The sequence below is a fragment of the Pezoporus flaviventris genome, unplaced genomic scaffold (genome assembly GCF_033815535.1).
Source record: "Pezoporus flaviventris isolate CSIRO_AGI_PZ_B2104156 unplaced genomic scaffold, CSIRO_AGI_Pfla_v1 ptg000013l, whole genome shotgun sequence".
In the NCBI taxonomy this organism is placed as follows: domain Eukaryota; kingdom Metazoa; phylum Chordata; class Aves; order Psittaciformes; family Psittacidae; genus Pezoporus; species Pezoporus flaviventris.
Window position 1 is genome coordinate 19,295,215 of NW_026892561.1, and position 18,019 is coordinate 19,313,233.

Below are 18,019 nucleotides of genomic sequence, written 5' to 3' on the forward strand. Positions count from 1 at the left end.
CTCCCATTATAGAAGAAAAAGATAGCAGCTTGGCAATTTTCTGTATACAAATAATTCCAATTGCCCAGGGGGAATGTCACTGAAATCCAGGCATCCTGTTCATTGTATTTAGCCTCCCTGGAGTCAGTTTTAATTTCAAGCAGGGTTGTCTAAATTCTTCATCTTTCCAAGGCAGGCAAATTACACTGTATATTGTCCAAATTTCAGATTATTTTAGGACTTCTCCCAAAGTTTCTTAACCTCCTCTGTGGATGCAGAAGATAGCAGGACACTTTCACACAACAGTGTCTCTCTGTATAGCTCACTGGTTCTTAAATGGTGCCCCAAAAGAGTTATATTTTACAGAAGATTTTTAAAAATGCGACTCTCAGTTCACACATATTTGCATTTTGGGGTAGAGCATGATGGGCAAACCATGTCATCTGAAGGCAGTTACATTTTTGGAATTTCAATTGATCTCGGAGTAGCTACAGTCCTACTAATCTTACCTAACAGTCACAGCACTAGGAGATTGTGACCCAATGCACGAGAGTCAGTGAAGCAGGCACAGGATAAAGTCTTTGGCAAACTGTTGTTTGTGCTATTACGTGAGCCAAAGGCTTCAGATACCAGCTCACAAAAGGCTCCCATACATGGATTCTCGCAAGACTGTCAGGTCAGGGCTGAAATGCACAGTGAAGAACTGAGCTATGCAACTAAAACTGCACAAAACCCCCCTGCAGCTTGCTGAAACAGAGGCAGGTCTTTGGCCACCAGCGAGCAGCATCAAACCACGCAAGGACAGAACGGTGTTTCCCGTACTGACCTCATTAGAGTATCACCTTTCAGCTGTTGGGGACCTTTCAATTCAGATCTCTGGTACAATGCACATAAAGGTCAAAAAGAAAAATAAATTATTATCCCAAAACCACTCCTTGGGGGCTGCTAAATTAAACATTAAAGGCAATAGACAGTGATGCATCTGATCCTTTAGAGTCCTGGGTCTGCAGAGAGGAGGTTGTGAATCTCCTTCACATGTATATTGCGCATGTGTATACAAACACACTCGTGACAAGCCCAAATTGGGCAAACCCAAGAGCTGCAGACAACTAAAGTCAGCACATCTGAACCCATCTTCCTGCCAGAGGTAGTGCTATACAACAATATACAACAATTTGAGGGCTAAACCCAAAGCCCTATTTTGCATCCCTGCTATGCATAATAGTTGACAGGAGATAGATATTTTGCACATAACAACAGGGTGGGAAAGCAGATAATGCTATTGGGAAAATTATTTCATCAATAAACATCATAAATCCCTACAGCTGAAACACATGGAGCTGTAAACTGCTTTTTTTTTTCATTCTATCAGATACTTTTTGTATGCAAAGTTGAGTGGTGGCAGGTGAAAACACACAGTTTTGTTAGACGTTACAGAAAGTCCATTATTCCAAATTCCTGGATCTTTCCTAAGTAAATCTCTACTGAATACATAAAGATTGGTGCATTGCAGATTCTTTCACTGACCAGGTCACAAAAAAAAAAAAAAAATCTTTCTTCATCCTCTTCAAACAGACTGTGTCCCCCCACTTCCCTGCCCCCTGCAGTAACCCTTTTCAGGTATTCATTCTAAACCTTAGTGCAGATTGTAACTGAGTGGTGAGCACAGAGTAAATCTGTTTATTCTTCCATCACAAAGTACTCATTTCAATTGGAATATACAGAAAGCAAGGCTCAGCTTTGATTGTTTTAGTTGCAAACAACCTTGTCTCAGAAACAGCAGCTACTGAAATAAGACTAAAAATCTTTTTAGCTAATGCCTATTCTCTCCTGCCAAGTTTTTACCTGAAGGAAGAGCATGGTCTGTGTATTTTCTTGGTATCATCATCCCCACATATGAGGGCTCAGCAGTGGCTTGCAGGAACTGTTGCAAGAGGTACATACCAGGCAGCAATGAAACCAGACGTCACTTAACTAATCTTCTGTCGTTCACTCCATTTCCAAGCCTCTGGACATAACCTTTGGAAACAGTACAGAGGCAGGATTTCTGTACAGCTTACTGGTCACCTGATAGCAATGGCACCAAAATAGATTGATGCTTCAATTATATCGCTTCTTCCCATGTTTGCGTGATCAGAGAATTTTCTGAATCCAGGGAAATATTTTCTGAAAAAAATGACCTTGAGGGAATGCAAAGGAAGTGCTTACTAAGATGAAAATCTATCAACTGTGCAACTAGGCCAGAGGATGGGGAAAAGCATTGCTTGAAGCTCCAAAGTGCATCTTCACCAAATTTTGAAACCGTACACGTAGTTCACCACTGTACAGAAGATCTATTTTATTTATTAGCTCTAAAATACAGTCCTGAAGTTGTTTAGAGATCTAAAATCAATTTTAGCAGCCTCAGTCTTCTGAAAAAGGTAGTGACAGCTGCAGTTGCTTTGAAACTCAGTCCTCTCACTTACGTGCTTAACTTGAAGAAATTCAGGTTTGAAAAAAAATCCAACCATTACCATCAAAGTAGAATTCCAGATCAGGTGACCACTATATAACAGTTGTGTGATCAGGAAAGTGACCTTGGCAGGTCTCTGTTGGACCATCTCCAGATTCTTGACATCCTTACTCAAGTGGTGTGCCTGACACTGGACCCAGTACTCTCAGTATGTCATCAGCACTGAGTACAGGGCATCAGCATGACTGCTTTTCCATTCCCATGTTAGTGATTGCAAAGAGAGTCTTCACAGAGACACTCAGAGAACATCATCAGGGCACAGGAGATTCATTCCAAGGAGAAGAATGGAGGATAACAGTAGGTTGCATGGATGGAACTGTACCAAGGACGGGGAGAAGAGCTGCAGAGCCATGATATGGGCCAGCAGCTGAGTAACAGCTATCAATGCTCTACAGAGACAGCTAAGGCACTGAAAGCAAGCTGGTTCTCTGATGAAGTGAAGGTGACTCCAGCACAAAAGTTTGGAAGATGAGCCAGAGATCTAGCAAAGGGTGAATAGATATTAATATGCTATAGATACTGTATATGCAGAGCTGACCAGTAGAAGCTCCTAAAAGCTGCAAAGCTTCCCTTCAGCTATCTTTTCTCAAGAGTGTTCATATTCAGCAGTCATAGGTGTGATTGAGAAAAAACAGGGTTAACTTGTTTCAACAAGTGAAAAGGTTTTAATTTTCTTCTCAGGTGACTTCATCTCCAAATACATAAAGAAAATCCATTTGCATCAACACTAGCCTTTCTAAGCATGACAGAATCTCAAAAAACTATCGCCTTGATGATGCTCTTTCCTAATCACAGAATGATTAGGCTTGGAAGGAACATCTGGAGATCATCCAATCCAACACCCAATGAAAATTTTAATTATTTTAAAATAAATAAATAAACAAAACCCCAAAGCACAGGAAAAAACAAACAAAAAAACCCCCACAAACAAACAAAACAAAACAAAAACCAACCAAACCAAAACCCAACCATTTTTTCACTTTCAGTCCTTCCTGATATTTTCACATATGCAGGCAAAAAATTCTCTTGTTAATGCCATAAAGATTCACCCAAATGCCAGAATCAAAACTTTCTCTACATATTCTCCTTAACAACTCTCATTTAGTGTGAGCAGGTGGTGAGAAGGAAGCAGAGTCAGAAAGAAGAGGATTATTTTGGGAAAGGAAGCAGTAGCTGTTACTAGCCTGTCAAACAGTATGAATGGTGGAAATCTGAATCATGCTTTTATGTTTGAATGATTAATTCCAATATGCTATCATAAACAATGATCCTTTACAAAGGATGTAATCTCCCTAACATGAAAAAAATACATGTGCTAGAAAAAGAGCAGGATCTGAAGCAAACTGGAGGCAATATAGAGATGGACCAGCTTGAGTTTTCTTCATCTTACCTCTTCCTATAACACTTAGGTGCTGGTCTCCAGGGCCTGTATTACACTCCATAACAGAATTAGCCCATTGAAAGTAATGCTTGAAAGAAGAAGGAAAAAGTCTGTCAACGTGGAGTTTGGGAGAAATTACAGCTACATTTTTAGCTTCACTGAACGGAAGCACCCTTGAATAAACGCTGCCAAGATGAAATCCTAGCAAGTTAATGACACATTTAGAGTGTGCCTATTCACTCACAGAGAGATATTACTACAATGATACAGATTATGTACCAAGGAAATTTCAAGGCATATATTTAACGGATGGCTGGCTTGCTGACATAACTCTGTGTACAGCATACATTCCAGATAGGAATTAAGAATTTCAACATCCTCTCCACTGTCTGCAAGCAGAGGGCAAGCTCCTACGCTAGCAGTAGATGGTAAGTGTCCTCTAGAGTTACAGTTTTTAAATGATCTTATTAGCTTTCACTGTTTAAACAAGTCACTTTCTATCTTGTGTTTTATCTTTGTGTCCGTCCCTCTGGCTCTCATTTGAGGGTGACCACAGTGGTTTCTGCCTGCACAGAAGGGATGGCTCAGCTGCTCTTCTAGCAGCTGCTGAACCATCACAAATTACAGCTTACTGTACTGAAGTATGTGGAAATTGGTGTCTGCCTTAGTATGTGGGACTGTAAACCATGGTGGCTCAGCAGCTGCCTCACAAACAGCTGAGCCAACCCTGCAGCAAGGGTAAAAATGAAAGAGACGGCGAGAATGATTACAACAGCCCTTGGGTAAAGCACACATAACAACATTGACCTTTGGTGAGTTACACATCTCTTGCTTCAGCTTCTCAGCTGTAACGTGGGTAGTTCCTCTCCCACACACTTCCTAGGAATGGTGCTACAAGATGTGTGCACAAAGCTGTAAAGAATGCCATAAAAATTTGCAGAATGGGTACTACTACTGATTATGCAGTGATTCTGAAGAACAAGCACTGTTCCAGTTGCTCCTTCAACAAAAAGACTGACCTCATATGATACTCTTGACATTTCATATAACTGTAGTGCTGCACATGAAAAAGTTCCATCTCCTGATTTTCCTTTTTCTGTTTTGTTTGTGTTAAACAAATAAATCAATAAATCGCAAGACGTATGGCAATCCTGCTTAGAGGAAAAAAGCAAATGCCATTGCTATGCCTTAACCTTTGCACTAGAGCCAGCCCTAAGGAGCTTTTCTGCAAGTAGTAATTTCAGATATCATCATAAGATGCAACGCCTGCTGTTGCCATGTTATGCACATGCTTCCGTAGGACAAGCTAGATATTCTTATCAGCTCTGCATAGCAATTTCTCAGCTAGATATTTTAGCTGCCTCTTACGCTTTTCAGCTTTTGGTGTCCATTCCAAGGCTATTTTAGTCCAGTTGTTATCTGTACTGCTTGTGATACGTTCTGGCTGCCACCATCTGTTTCTTTCTCTTTATAAAAAGTTTTTCAGTGGCTTCCTTTACTGGTTTGCCCGCTGGCTCAACATCTTGACACAAAGCTATTCCCACTGCTTGCTATCAACCCACTTTTTTCCATTAGCAGGAATTCTGTAATCGTAATAAGAGACATTTCTAACCAGGATGTGAAAACAAGGGAACTACCTAGGGTGCTGCAATCAGAAATTATACATAACCTTCCCTCCCACTTACCCTTATCCTTCCTCACAGTATGGTCATTGCTCAATCTTTTTCCAGCTTATGTTTGCTGTCCTCTCCCCCCACCACTGCATGCCCACTTCCTTTAGCGACACACTTTGTGACATCTATATACAATACAGCGGCAGCTGTCATATGGAGAAGACCATGTGGATGTGAGTTTCTCTTTTAATACATTCTTGTTAGGTATACATCAAGATGCCACATGCATCTAAAATTGTAGCAAAATACACAGTAAGGCATATACCCAAATAGCACAGTCATCCATTCTGTATGGCAATTCAAGAAAAATGAAGGTTACAAAATTACATTTAAAAACATGACAGTGGGATTTCCAGCTATTCAGATGCTCAGTTTAGTCTAGAAACTATTCTACACATTTTTGCATATGGTATAGATAAAGGTGGTATCTAAATCCTAAAGGTCTTTCTAGCTTGCAAAGCTGCAAGTAACATTCATTGCGTATCATAGGTTGCGATCTGGTTCTTCATATCACTAGCCACATATCTGGAATAACTACTTTGCCTATAATGCCGTGTAAACATATTTAATACTGGTTTTAGTCCCAAACAAGAATAAATATTCATTCATACAGAAAATAAAAGATTATCATTCAGAGCTGAAATTCCACAAACAAATCCAATAGGGGTTCTGTCGCTTTTCCCTAAGTACTATGCAGTTTTACCTCCTAAATCCCAACCTGCTCTGTTTCTTTTCAGACTTCTAATCCAGGAATCAAACAAATCCAAAAAAGAATCCTATCTGCTTTCCTCAAATAAAGAAAATTTAAATAATGTTATTGGCAAGTACAAATAAATAAGTGCTACAGTTGCAACGTGTTAATTAGCTATCTAGAAGAATGGGATTTTAATTACTTCTGTGCGCTACACTCACAGAATAAAATTATTTGGCTGAGTCTGTGAAACAAAAAATACCGTACTTGCTCCACACTTTTAATAACAGTGCTGTCAAGGCTGCTTCTCTGTTTAGAGACGCATGTTACTTTTTTTCTCATAGCTCACTGTCTCCCAGGATTGATATTTTTTACATCTGAACGAAGGAAGAATTGTTCTCAGGTCCTATCAAACCATGCCAAGGAAAGCTTGCATAGATTGGGAATAGGAAGAAGAGTTCACTTGTGTGTGGTTGCTGTCTCCCCTCACTCTTCCTTTCTTCTGGAAAGAGTTGATATGATACTCTTCATGCAGTCAGAGGTGGGATAGAATGAAATGAAGAGGGTAAACTGGGCCAAATCCAGACTTGAGAATATACTGTAACAGAGCTTTTGTCTGTCATTTTTATTACCCGCCTGTTGTTTTTTTTTTTTTGCTTTCCCTAGATTTCAACATGTATAACTATAGCCAACAGCAGCAGGCAGTTGGTTGGTTCTTTTAGGAACTGCACCCTGAACAGGCACAAGGTAAGTTACAGAAAACCCTGTTATCTGGTACTTGTTATGAAAATATGAAGCAAAGGAAATACCATAGAGGCTCAAAGTGAGGTAAAACATAACCATCTAACAGTTCTAAAAATGATAGTGGTGAATCACTAACAGTTACTTGCAAAAGCTGCATTCCCATTGACCTATGTTCAGCAGCTCTCAGTTGTAAATCCCAGGGCTGTTTAGTAATCTTACAAACACAGCTACAAACCTTCCTGTATGCAGCAACAGCCCAGCTTCTCTCGTGCCCATAATAACCTCACTGTGTTTTTATAAATCCTGGCTTTGGGAAGCCGTGTTGCTGGAAACATTTACAAGCAATGCCACAGTCACACGGCCTCCACCACCACCACCTAGGTGCTGCACTACCCGCTTCAGCAGGCTCCTTTGCAAGGATGCTGCCCGGGACGCAGTGCCCCCCGACAGAGCTTCCAGCTATGAATCAAAATCCACGTGTGGCAGCCAAGGTTTCCACTTACCTAGTTTGGTGGCCCCCTCTGGCGGGTACTCGGGGAATTGGCCCTCGGAGGGGACGCTCACCGTCCGGCGCAGGCAGCGCCCTTTGGTAGCATCCGCCTGCGGCTCCTGCACCCCATCGATAGGCACCTGCATAAAAAGGATGCCCACAGCTGTTAATCTGCCACTGGGCCACGCTGCTAATATGCCGTCTTGATAAGAACTTGATTTTCGACTTATCTGGCAGTAACTTTCAGACGCCGTTTGGCATGACAGACCTCACCACAAAATTCCCGGTGCTCACTGGGCACGCACCGCAGCAGTGAGGAGCATTAGTAGACATGCAGCCTGGAGAGGGCTGCATGCAGGTATGCAGCAACCGTCACTCCAGAGGTATCAAGTCACAACACAGCTGACCCCTCTGACTAACAAGGCAGTCGTGCCTTTCAAAACTGGTCCTCCAACACTAGACCCACTGCTACCCAGCCTTGCCCACATCCACGCTGGGCAAGTCAGGCAGAGGCTGCTGGTCAGATGGCTACACGAGGAACTCTGAGATTACTAAAGCATTTTTGCAGTCTTAACACATATTCAGGTACAGCATGTCAGATAAAAACAGACATTCTGCTGGTCGTATTGGGGCATATGGAGAAATACGATCTCTTCTATGATTAAGTCAAAGTCATCCTAGTGGGATCTCAGAAGGATTGAAGAAAGGCTTAGGGTCCTCACTGTTTCACAGTAATGAAGTTCTGTACACCAATTCTCTTTAAAAATACTGCATATATAAAGATCTTATTTCTTTTCTGAAATTTTGCCAGAACTGTCAGAAACTTTGCCAGAACTTGACAGGGGAGCAAACCCCCTCAACCTTACCTTTAAACACCTGTATGAACAGCTACATTTTGCTAGACAGGTGCTTATGCTAGAAGGAAAACAAATCAAACCAAAACAAACTACCTATCACTACAAGCTACGTGGCATTTAGACAACAGCCAAGAGCTTTAGAAAAGCCTAAGCGATACAGCCTCTTTGTCCAACAGTGTCTGGGAACAAGAAGTGAGCCTGTACTGGGTTTGACTGGCAAGGTTTTAGTAACAGGGCAGCAACAGGGGTGGTTTCTGCAAGAAGCTACCAGAAGCTTTCCCTCTGTCCAACAGAGCCAATGCCAGCTAGCTCCAAGACGGATCCACTACTGGCCAAGGCTGAGCCCAACAGTGACAGTAGGAACACCTCTGGGATAACATAGACAAGAAAGGGGAAAAATTCTTGTGCAGGAGCAACTGCAGTCAGAGAGCAGTGAGAATATGGGACAGAAACAGCTTTGCAGACACCAAGGTCAGTGCAGAAGGATGGGGAGATGGTCCAGGTGCTGGAGTTACGATTGTAAGTCATATTATGTTTCTTTCCCCTGTTCAGCTGAGGAGGGGGGAGTGACAGAATGGCTTTGATAGACACATGACATCCAGCTGAGGTCAGCCCACCACATATACTCCTAATGCAATCCCCCAAAATCTACGAAGAGATTTGGAGTATAAGGAACTACTGAATGAATTTATAAAGGAACACAATTTTCTAGGAACCCAACTATTTTATGAATTTATACAGACACCTTTGTGTATCCTGATTTTGTTTACAAGATCAGTGCAGGTTAATTCAAGCACTAGTTACTCTGCATATAGAAAGGCAGACAGACAAAACCTTCAGAGAGCTACCTGCTCACCAAAGTTGCACTCCAGATTGTCCTGGCCTGCAGAAACAGACAACACTGCTTCCAGCAGGAGGAAGTCATCCTTCACTCTCCTCTTCTGAAGAACATACACATTGTTCTGCACACATTCATACACATTTGTTCAAATGATAAAATATGGCAAGGTGGTGAAAGGCTGGTCACCAAAGACGGAGACTGCATGGAAGCACATCTCCAGAACCAAGCTAAATAGGCTGATGGTAATCATTGTTTCCCCAGCCAAGCAGCTACCAGGGGTAGGCATCTGTGGCCAGTACTGCCTTATAGAGGATGTCTGGGCCCCAGCTTCTTGCTGGTCTGCCTGATAATCATGGTTATGACCACGGTTTTGCAGGTCTTTGCATGCTCAGATACTAAGTTTAGCTCAATACTGGTGAATTACTAGGCTTGCTGTTTCAGTCTGGGTAATTATGCCACTGAGTTACTGCATTTCTTGTTGTAACACCACAGATAATCATATTCCTGATCTGTGCTTGCTACTGCACCATTATTTAGAGATAGACTGTTTATCCTGAAAGCTGTTGGTCTATTGTCTGTTACTTTATCTGGAACCTAAAACTTGGTGGGACCTCCTTGAGGGCTTATATTCAACAGCTGGAATAAACCCCAGGGATGAGGGAGAAATGCAGCATCCAGAGGCTGGAGGCAGGCACAATCCCTCAGTGCCCAAAACATCTCAGTGCCCTTTTGATAAGGACGTTGGCTTCAACACTACATCTGTGATACATGCAATGCAGCAATTTATTTTCATATAGCTACATAAAAGACAGCTTGCAGCTAAAGTAATAGAAACCCCTGCCATATTTCCTGTGCTGCTTATCCTTTCATATCTTCAATGATCTCTGGAAACCAAGTATTAATAGCAAACAAAAAGATATTATTCATTTGCACTGAAGGTTGTAAAAGATGTACAAGATACTGTAGTATTTTAGAAACAGGCTGCACTACAATGGCTCTCACAAACTAATTCTGGCATTTCCTGACTTTTAAGCACTTAGCATTCTCTTAAGGTCATTTTTTAATGCTATTTATTACTATGCTATTTATTACTACACTATTTGTCTCCTTCAAACAGTGCTCATTTTTCAAAACAAGTTTCCCAAATCCCTAGTGTTTCTTCTGCTAAGGCTGCTTTCTTTGCTGGTAGATTTTTACAGAATCTCCTTTGCTGAACAATCTCTATGTGAGTGAAAGCACGCTAGGAAGTTAAGCAGAGACTAATTTTGGTAACTTATGCCACATTCATTCAATCAATTTCACATTTTACATTTTCAGTTTCCAATTGGAAGCTCCATTTAGTCTTATCGCCTTCTAAATGCCCTTCTGCTCCACTGCTTGTGCCTCTCCCGATTTTCTTCAGAGCATTTTTTGGTGCAAGGCTGCAAGCCGTATGTCCAGAACGGCCATTACCAGTCACGCTACACACCTGCCTTGGCACACCTTAAAAGCACTGAGTTACCATCCTCTGACCCTCATTTCTCAGTGAACCTGCTGCACTGCACCCAACTGCTAAGGCTCCTATACCAATACACCTCCTGCAGGGTAGATTTATCCATTATAATGTTTCTTAACTGAGAAATCAATATAGTCCTTTCTTTCAAGTGTATCTCTTTAGTATTCTTATCAGCTCTTGGACATGGGATGACAGAAACATTCTTTTAATACAAAGACACAAGAAACCCCCTTCTACCATCCTGGTAACACCATATAAAAGAACAGCAACATCAGCCAAGAGGACACTATGGATGTAGTGACTTGCTGTAGTCGGAATGGTGACTGAAGCCATGCTGTCCTTTGTGTCCTTGGGAAAAGCAAACAGGCTGCAGCACACCGGAGTTGGTGTCAAAAACAAATCTCTTTTGCATACCAGAGATAGGATTTATCTTCAAAGAGGAACTGAGCCATTAACAGGAAGACTGTCTGAGAGCTCAGGTCCTAATTCTGGGTCACTTAGCCTTTTGTATTTAACATTTGCCCAGACTAGGAAAACATGGTTAGGCTGCACATGAAAAAAGGTTCACTGGTATGGCTACATTCAGCTGGTGTGGTACAGTCCACACCAGCCAAAAAAAAAAAAAAAAAAAATAATTCTTTTGCTAGTGTATTTATAATGGCTTGAGAAAAAAACCCTGATGCGGCTTATTTCACTCAGTAATTCTATAAGCTGTGTAAGGAACAACATTTTAATGCTAAGTAGCTTGATCTGCATTAGAAAATATACAAACATCCCACAACTTCACTGATGAGATTAAAGTAGCAAAGTAGCTAAATAAGATACCCCCTTGTCAGACTGAAGTGTTGTGTTATTTTAAGTAACTTTCTTCCAAAACCTTAGTCTTAGTCTACATTGACAAAAAAGAACTAACTCCAGGACTGCAGGGGCAGTATTTATTGCTTGGCATAAGATAAGCCTGCTCTTAGAAACACAGTTTCATGAACATGCAGAATGATCTTGGTCAGCAGTTCTGCATCTCTTGAGGCTGGACATATTTTGAAACAGGTATATAAACTGCTCTGTGGTAGGTCAGATGGATTCACAGATTGGGTGGCAGTGAAATATCAGCAAGCGAACAACTAAATACCACGCAAACACCAAACCAGACATCTGCAATCTTCCCAAGCCTCCTCCAGCCCCTGCCATTACCACAAGCAGTTCAGCAAAGGATCGAAGAGAATTAGCAAGCCTTGCAGAGTCGCAAGTCTAGTGGCAAATCAGGCTTTCAGCTCTTTATTATTACTTTCTCCCATACAGCTTTGTTATCCTGCTCTTGGTCCTGCTAAGTCTTCACTAACCTGGGAATCATATGGCCTTGAGCTGATGTGCTGAAGCTGATGGTTCAGGGCTGGACTCTGAGCGATGTGAGTCTGGGACAAGAAGGTATGTGGGGACAGTCCAAATGCTGATAATTTTGGCAGTATATGACAATTTTGATCACAGCTTCTTTATAGATTTTTCAAGATTGGAAAAGACTGATTTAAGGCAAAAAAGCTTGAAAACTTGCAATCTTTTCTGAACTGTCAGGAAGTTTGGAATCATGTCAACTGAACATTTAAATAGTTCATTTTAATTTTTACCTTCTTCCAGAAAGTTATAAGCTGGCTAAAATTCTGACATAGAGCTCCACTTTAAAAGTGTCAACAACAGACATTTCTTTGGCCTTTTTGGAAAGTAATTAAATTCATCCGGGAATTGAAGTGAATATTTTCTTTCAACTGGGTTTGGATTTCACAAACTCCAAGTACAGTTAAAACACATTTGCTGTAAGATACCATTGTGACATGTCTTTTGAGACTGGCAGTGGGCATTTCTGAGGAACCTTCCCTGGGGCTCCATGCATCAATGTTTGGTTTTGCTATTTTCTCTTGGGATCACTGCTGTTGCTCCACTACTGGTATCAGTCTAAGGAGATGGAAGAGTAGGAAAATACATCAGAGATGTCCTGGTGCTGGCCTCTGTCACCAGCACCAATAAGTAGTAGAACTTGTCACAGTGAATGTAGATCTTTACTATCCTTTGCCCTTGATTAAAAACACCTCTAAATGCAAAAATAAAGATGAGATTTTGGGTACAGGCAGGAAAAAGGAAGAGTCCTACACAGTGAGAAGTGGTGCTCATTTTCAACTAAGCACAAAATTAAAAGATTCTGTAGGACAGCAGCCAAGTTACAGACAAAGACTAACTAAAAAGCAGCCCCAAACCAGATGCAGCCATTTGTCACATCCCTCATGAAAGTGCTGCGCAATGAATTATCCATCTGAAACCGCTCTTCATAAACACTAACTCATTCCCTTTCCCTGCTTAAATGGTACTGATTTTTGCAGACAGTTTTGCTGTGCTCTCATAGCTCTTACCCTATGGAACAGGTTGCACAAACAATGAAAATATCTAGGCCTTCCTGACAGTGGGAAACTTCTTCATAGAAAAAATACCTGATTTGTAAGTGAATCAATCTAGACCTGTTCTCCTAGGCTTAGAAGATGCTGCTAGATATTACCACACCATGATATGTTGTAGTAATTGCATATCTCCTGTCACTCACAACTCTATTTGCTATGTCATCTTTCATGTACCTACAGGGATTCACTTTCTTTCTACTTACTCTTTGAGCATCAATCTCTTCCCTTCAATAATAATCTTCATTCTTCAGTCTCATCTATTTTCATTTTATAAGGTTGATAAGGTGTCAAGTAATTAATATTTTTCTATACTGCACAAGGTGATACAATCAGACTATTTCTGTCTAAGTACTTACAGATATTTTTGGATCAAGCTGTACCTCAAAATTTCACTGATTTCCAACCTATACTTGTGCTTTCACTGCACAAAATCTCTCTTGCGCGTACTCTATTAAAACTGCCTTGACAATAAATCCATAGTGGTGGCACGTTATAAGAAAAGAGCTTTCTTATTATTCTATTTCTCAGTCTTAAAAATCTGTGAAATTCATAATGCTGTATTTTAACAGCATTAACTGAAATAAACCATACTTAGCAATATACCTGAAACAATCTTTCATTTACCTGTTTGCATTTTGTGTATTTTTCCCTACTTTTTGGCTTTGACATACATGCCTGCATAATGATTTTACAAAGTATTATAGACATCAAACATTTCTGTTCCCTTTAAATTTCACACAGAACTAAGCTCTTTGGAGCTTTATTCCATTAAGTAACAAAGCAGATGGACAGAGAATAAAATGAGATGCTTATTTAGAGTTTTCAAATTACAACAGCCTTGTGATGATGCAAGCGCCCCTTTCAGCTGCAAGGACACTCTGCTGTTAACATCTCTTCCTTCTTCCTCCACACCCACCCTATACTGATGGGTATCATTCTGTCCCTCACATTGTTTTCAAGATCTTCTTCTGCAGTCCAAAGAAATTCTGACCTACCTCCTCTATCAGCATTTTTCATGTTCAGAGCAGGAACCTCTCCACCTTCACCTCCTGTTGCCTATCACCTCACTTCAGGTTAACAGAAAACCTCCTCCAGCATCACCTTTCCAATAATTTTACTCTAAACACAATCTTTAATTTTCTTTGTTGAGTAACCTCCCTCTTCCTCATTCACCTGGTCTTTTGCTTAGGCTCCCTTACCTTTGGTCCCACCCATGGGCTTTTTTGATGCCTCTCCTACATACTTTTCAACCATTATGCTCTTCCCAAGCATCTCTTCTCATCGCTGCCTTAGGCCTTTGTTCACTTTTACTTTTAGATCACATTTCATAAAGTTTCTTTCAACACTGAATGACTTGCCAAGGAAAATTGAACTGAGTTGCCTCCCCTTCCCTTTCTCATCAAAGCTACAGGGGATATTTCAGAAAAATTAGAAGGTACAAACCCAGAGTATCAGCTCTGTGTCTCTCTCTTTACTAGCAGTTCTACTCCTATATGCTTTATGTTTCTGAAAGGGATTGTATGTACACTGCCAGGTGTACAGACTTAGAAACTAGATTAAAACAACATTTCATTTTCCTACAGAGTACTCACGACTCTGCCAGCAGTTCCCTTTTTCCTTTCACTCAACAGTAGTCACAAATTATTTCAGAATCAGAATGGCAAATTTGACTCCAGCTACAAGCTTCTGAAACAAATTCCATTATCAGCATGTGGAGTCACACCTTCACCAAAGGCATGTCTGCTTGGCCCATCTGCATGCAGCCTTTCCAAAACCAAGTTATTTACCATTGTGATAGTGTGGGCAGGCTCCTTTGAGAGCACATTGCAAAGGCTTACTCTGCAGCTCCATTTTGGGGGGTTACTGCTACACTTAAAACCCAGACTCTCTATAACCTGATACTGAATTTCTCCAGCTTCTGACAAAAAATCAGCCTGTATTTAAAAATAGTATATAATGACTCAATACACCAGCAATACATCAGACTTCCCATATTTATTTCTCAGGATCTAAGCAAAAGACTCATCTTACTCCCAGCAAAATGCTTTCAATTGTATGTGGTAGGAGAAATTAAGAAGCCAGAAGTGCATGATTACCACCTCCAGATAATTACTTGTGATATAAGCCAGTGTTGTTTTCAATTACACTTCCTTAATGAGATGCACTCTTTCAGCCCAGCTGTGCTGGTACAGTACAGTTTCAGGAATAATTCTCACATGTCCTTAAGTTTCTTCAATATATACTTTAATTCCTTAGGTGACAGTCCTGTCAGACTGGAAAAAGAATTAAACAAACATCATGATTTGGGAATTCCATTTTCCACGCGTGTGATCACCTTTCCTACACATTAGCATTGATGATGTTCCCTTCTAGTAACTCAAGTCCTTCTCTAAACCATTTCCTCCTACTCTCCCTAAGCAAGGAAATATTTCAGACCTTGTAAATAAACCTGATCACAGCTGAAGATGAATAATATTTACACCAGAAATAGGCCCCATACTCTCAGCCTGTACACAGCCATACACAGAAGCTTCAAAAGAATCAATAAAACCCCACAAAAATCCAGGTCATCTCCAAATGTAGGAAACCATGGTACTACTCAAATTTATGGGCATTTATACACCATAAAAATCTATTTCAGTAATTTGAAGACATTCATATTTTATAGCTCCTCCTGATATATTTATTTCAAAACAGGGTAAATCTACACCAGGATCATTAACAAAAAAAAACAAACTCAGAAGCATTATCAAATGCTTCTAAAGCTCATATATTCATGACGCTCTGTAGACATCAAATACCACAAGAAAAAACATATAGCATAGTCTAGAAGGAAATTACGAACATTTGCTTTCAATTAAGTAAAACATGCCTATTCTATAACGATATTTACATTACCTTCATGGCAAGGCACAATGCTAAGTACTACATGCTGTACACACACTCTCCCTCCCTCCCTGAGAATAATTTTATAATTAAGGTAAAGACAGTTGCAATAGCTTTATATGTCCATGCCAAGAGGCACCCAATCTTTCTTGCTGCATTTAGCAAGAGAGAGGGCAAACCTCTGTCTCAATTTACCTTGTAACTGCAGTAAGGATGACTGTATAGTGTAAAGGTTGCACACACCTTCTCTGCCCAGTATTCCCAATACAGACACACACCCTTTCCCTCCAACATTACTGCATTTCTGCCTACCTTTATGTCTGCACTGATGTGAGGAGGTAGGTTTACAGAGCTGTGGTGGCTTTAACTACCATTAAAAGCAGCAATAACATAGAAAGATGTAGTGGCAGACTTAAAACTCAGCCTGTAAAACACCAGGAAGGAGTTTTGGATGCACACAGTTTGTTGTCACCTCTTCCATACAACTGGCTTCTGTGGCAGCTGGATTACAACTGTAAGCACCATGACATCCTTATGGAGACTAGGTTAGCTCACCTTTTTACCCCTTTCACACACTTATAGACTTATAAACAAAATAAAGAGCAGACTAAAAAAGCTGCGGTCTCCTTTTACCAATAAAGGCCACAAAGAAAATCCTGAGTGGCCAACGAGAGCTTCTCTCACCTCTTTCTCCCTGTTGAGCAGCACCAGCTGGCTGTCTGTCAGGATGCAGTATTTCCTCTCCCATGTTGTCGTTTCAGTGTAGGGGGACTGGCCGCAGGATAGTCTGTGTGTAGGTGGTCCTTTTACATCTGTGAACAGAAAACCGCAGTGACAGAATCATTAGCATGTATCATTAGCCACCTTCTTTGCTTTTGCTTTTCTGCAGCTAGATGCAAACCAAACCTGCAACCTGTACTTTGCACTGCCTGTTTCAGCACACTGAAAGACAAAATGCTAATCCTGGGAGGCACCCATGTGGAGTGCTATGCAAGATACACTATGAATACTTATTTAGCTATAGCATGACTTACAAAAATGGCAATACCTGAGATGAATATAAATGTCAAAGACTGAAACATAATTAAAAGAAAAGATCAAGAGCTCTCACAAAACCATAGTATTTCCTCCACAACCTTCTCAAAACCATGGTTAGAGGGGGCAGGGCTAAGGATAGAGAGACACATAGGAAGGAAGATGGGGATCAAGGAAGGCAGGCTTGAAGGAGGGAGAAAAAAATTCAAAGGGATAGGCATTTAATCGAGAAGGGCTTACTAGTATCTTCTGGTAGGGAAGCTATTTGATTAAATTGTGACAGATAGGAGTCTTCCAGCATTTTCAATTAGCCACAGCTGTTGTAGTGACAAAAATTCAGTCTCCCCTCTGTCCTCCTAAAAAAATCCAAACCAAACCAACTTCTTTGGCTCCCAGTGCTGATCTTCTAAAATTTTTAATGAATTTCCCGTATGTCTCTCAGGCTTGAACTACATATTACATGTGCCTCTTACTACTAAGAAGCTTTCTGCAAAACTGGGAAAGGAAAGCACACAAACAAGTGCAGCAGTCAGATGGACTTCACTGCCAAGCAGCCAAGCCCAAAAGCAAAGAAAGCTGTGGAGCCGCAAGGTACACTGTCAGTGCTACAGGAAGACTGGGTACAAAGAAGGCTGTCCTAGGAATTCAAGTATGCAGTCAACTTATAAAAATCTCTTTACAGGAGGCAGAAATGTGATATGAATGACCGAAAAAGGATGTATGCAACAGAGCTATGGATAGCGCCACTTACATAAATGTAGAACAATTCAAGTTGTCTCTTTCTCAAGTTTTGAGATTAAAGTCTGGTTGCTTTGTAACATTGTTTCATTTTTATCTTGCACTCTGATTTCATAAAACTACTTGCATTACTCTAAAAATCAGCCATTTTCAATGTACACACTGTAGATTCCCGAGACTACCTGTAAGAGGTCTAAAACAGACACTGCAAGTCGAGGGACTTGCTGTACAGGAGTCCAAGACCACCTTCAAC

The 18,019-nt window shown here is 40.8% G+C and overlaps 1 protein-coding gene across 9 annotated transcripts in view; it reads right to left on the bottom strand.

Moving 5' to 3' along the window:
* RASAL2 (RAS protein activator like 2) overlaps positions 1 to 18,019 on the bottom strand; it is a 185,506-nt gene that overhangs the window by 84,675 nt on the left and 82,812 nt on the right. For all 9 annotated transcript variants that reach the window (XM_061452032.1, XM_061452030.1, XM_061452029.1 and 6 more), the window contains exons 2-3: positions 16,678 to 16,805; positions 7,484 to 7,610 (exon numbers count right to left, since the gene is read on the bottom strand). In XM_061452032.1, the coding sequence (XP_061308016.1) occupies positions 7,484 to 7,610; positions 16,678 to 16,805 (255 nt within the window). The remainder of the gene's footprint in view (positions 1 to 7,483; positions 7,611 to 16,677; positions 16,806 to 18,019) is intronic.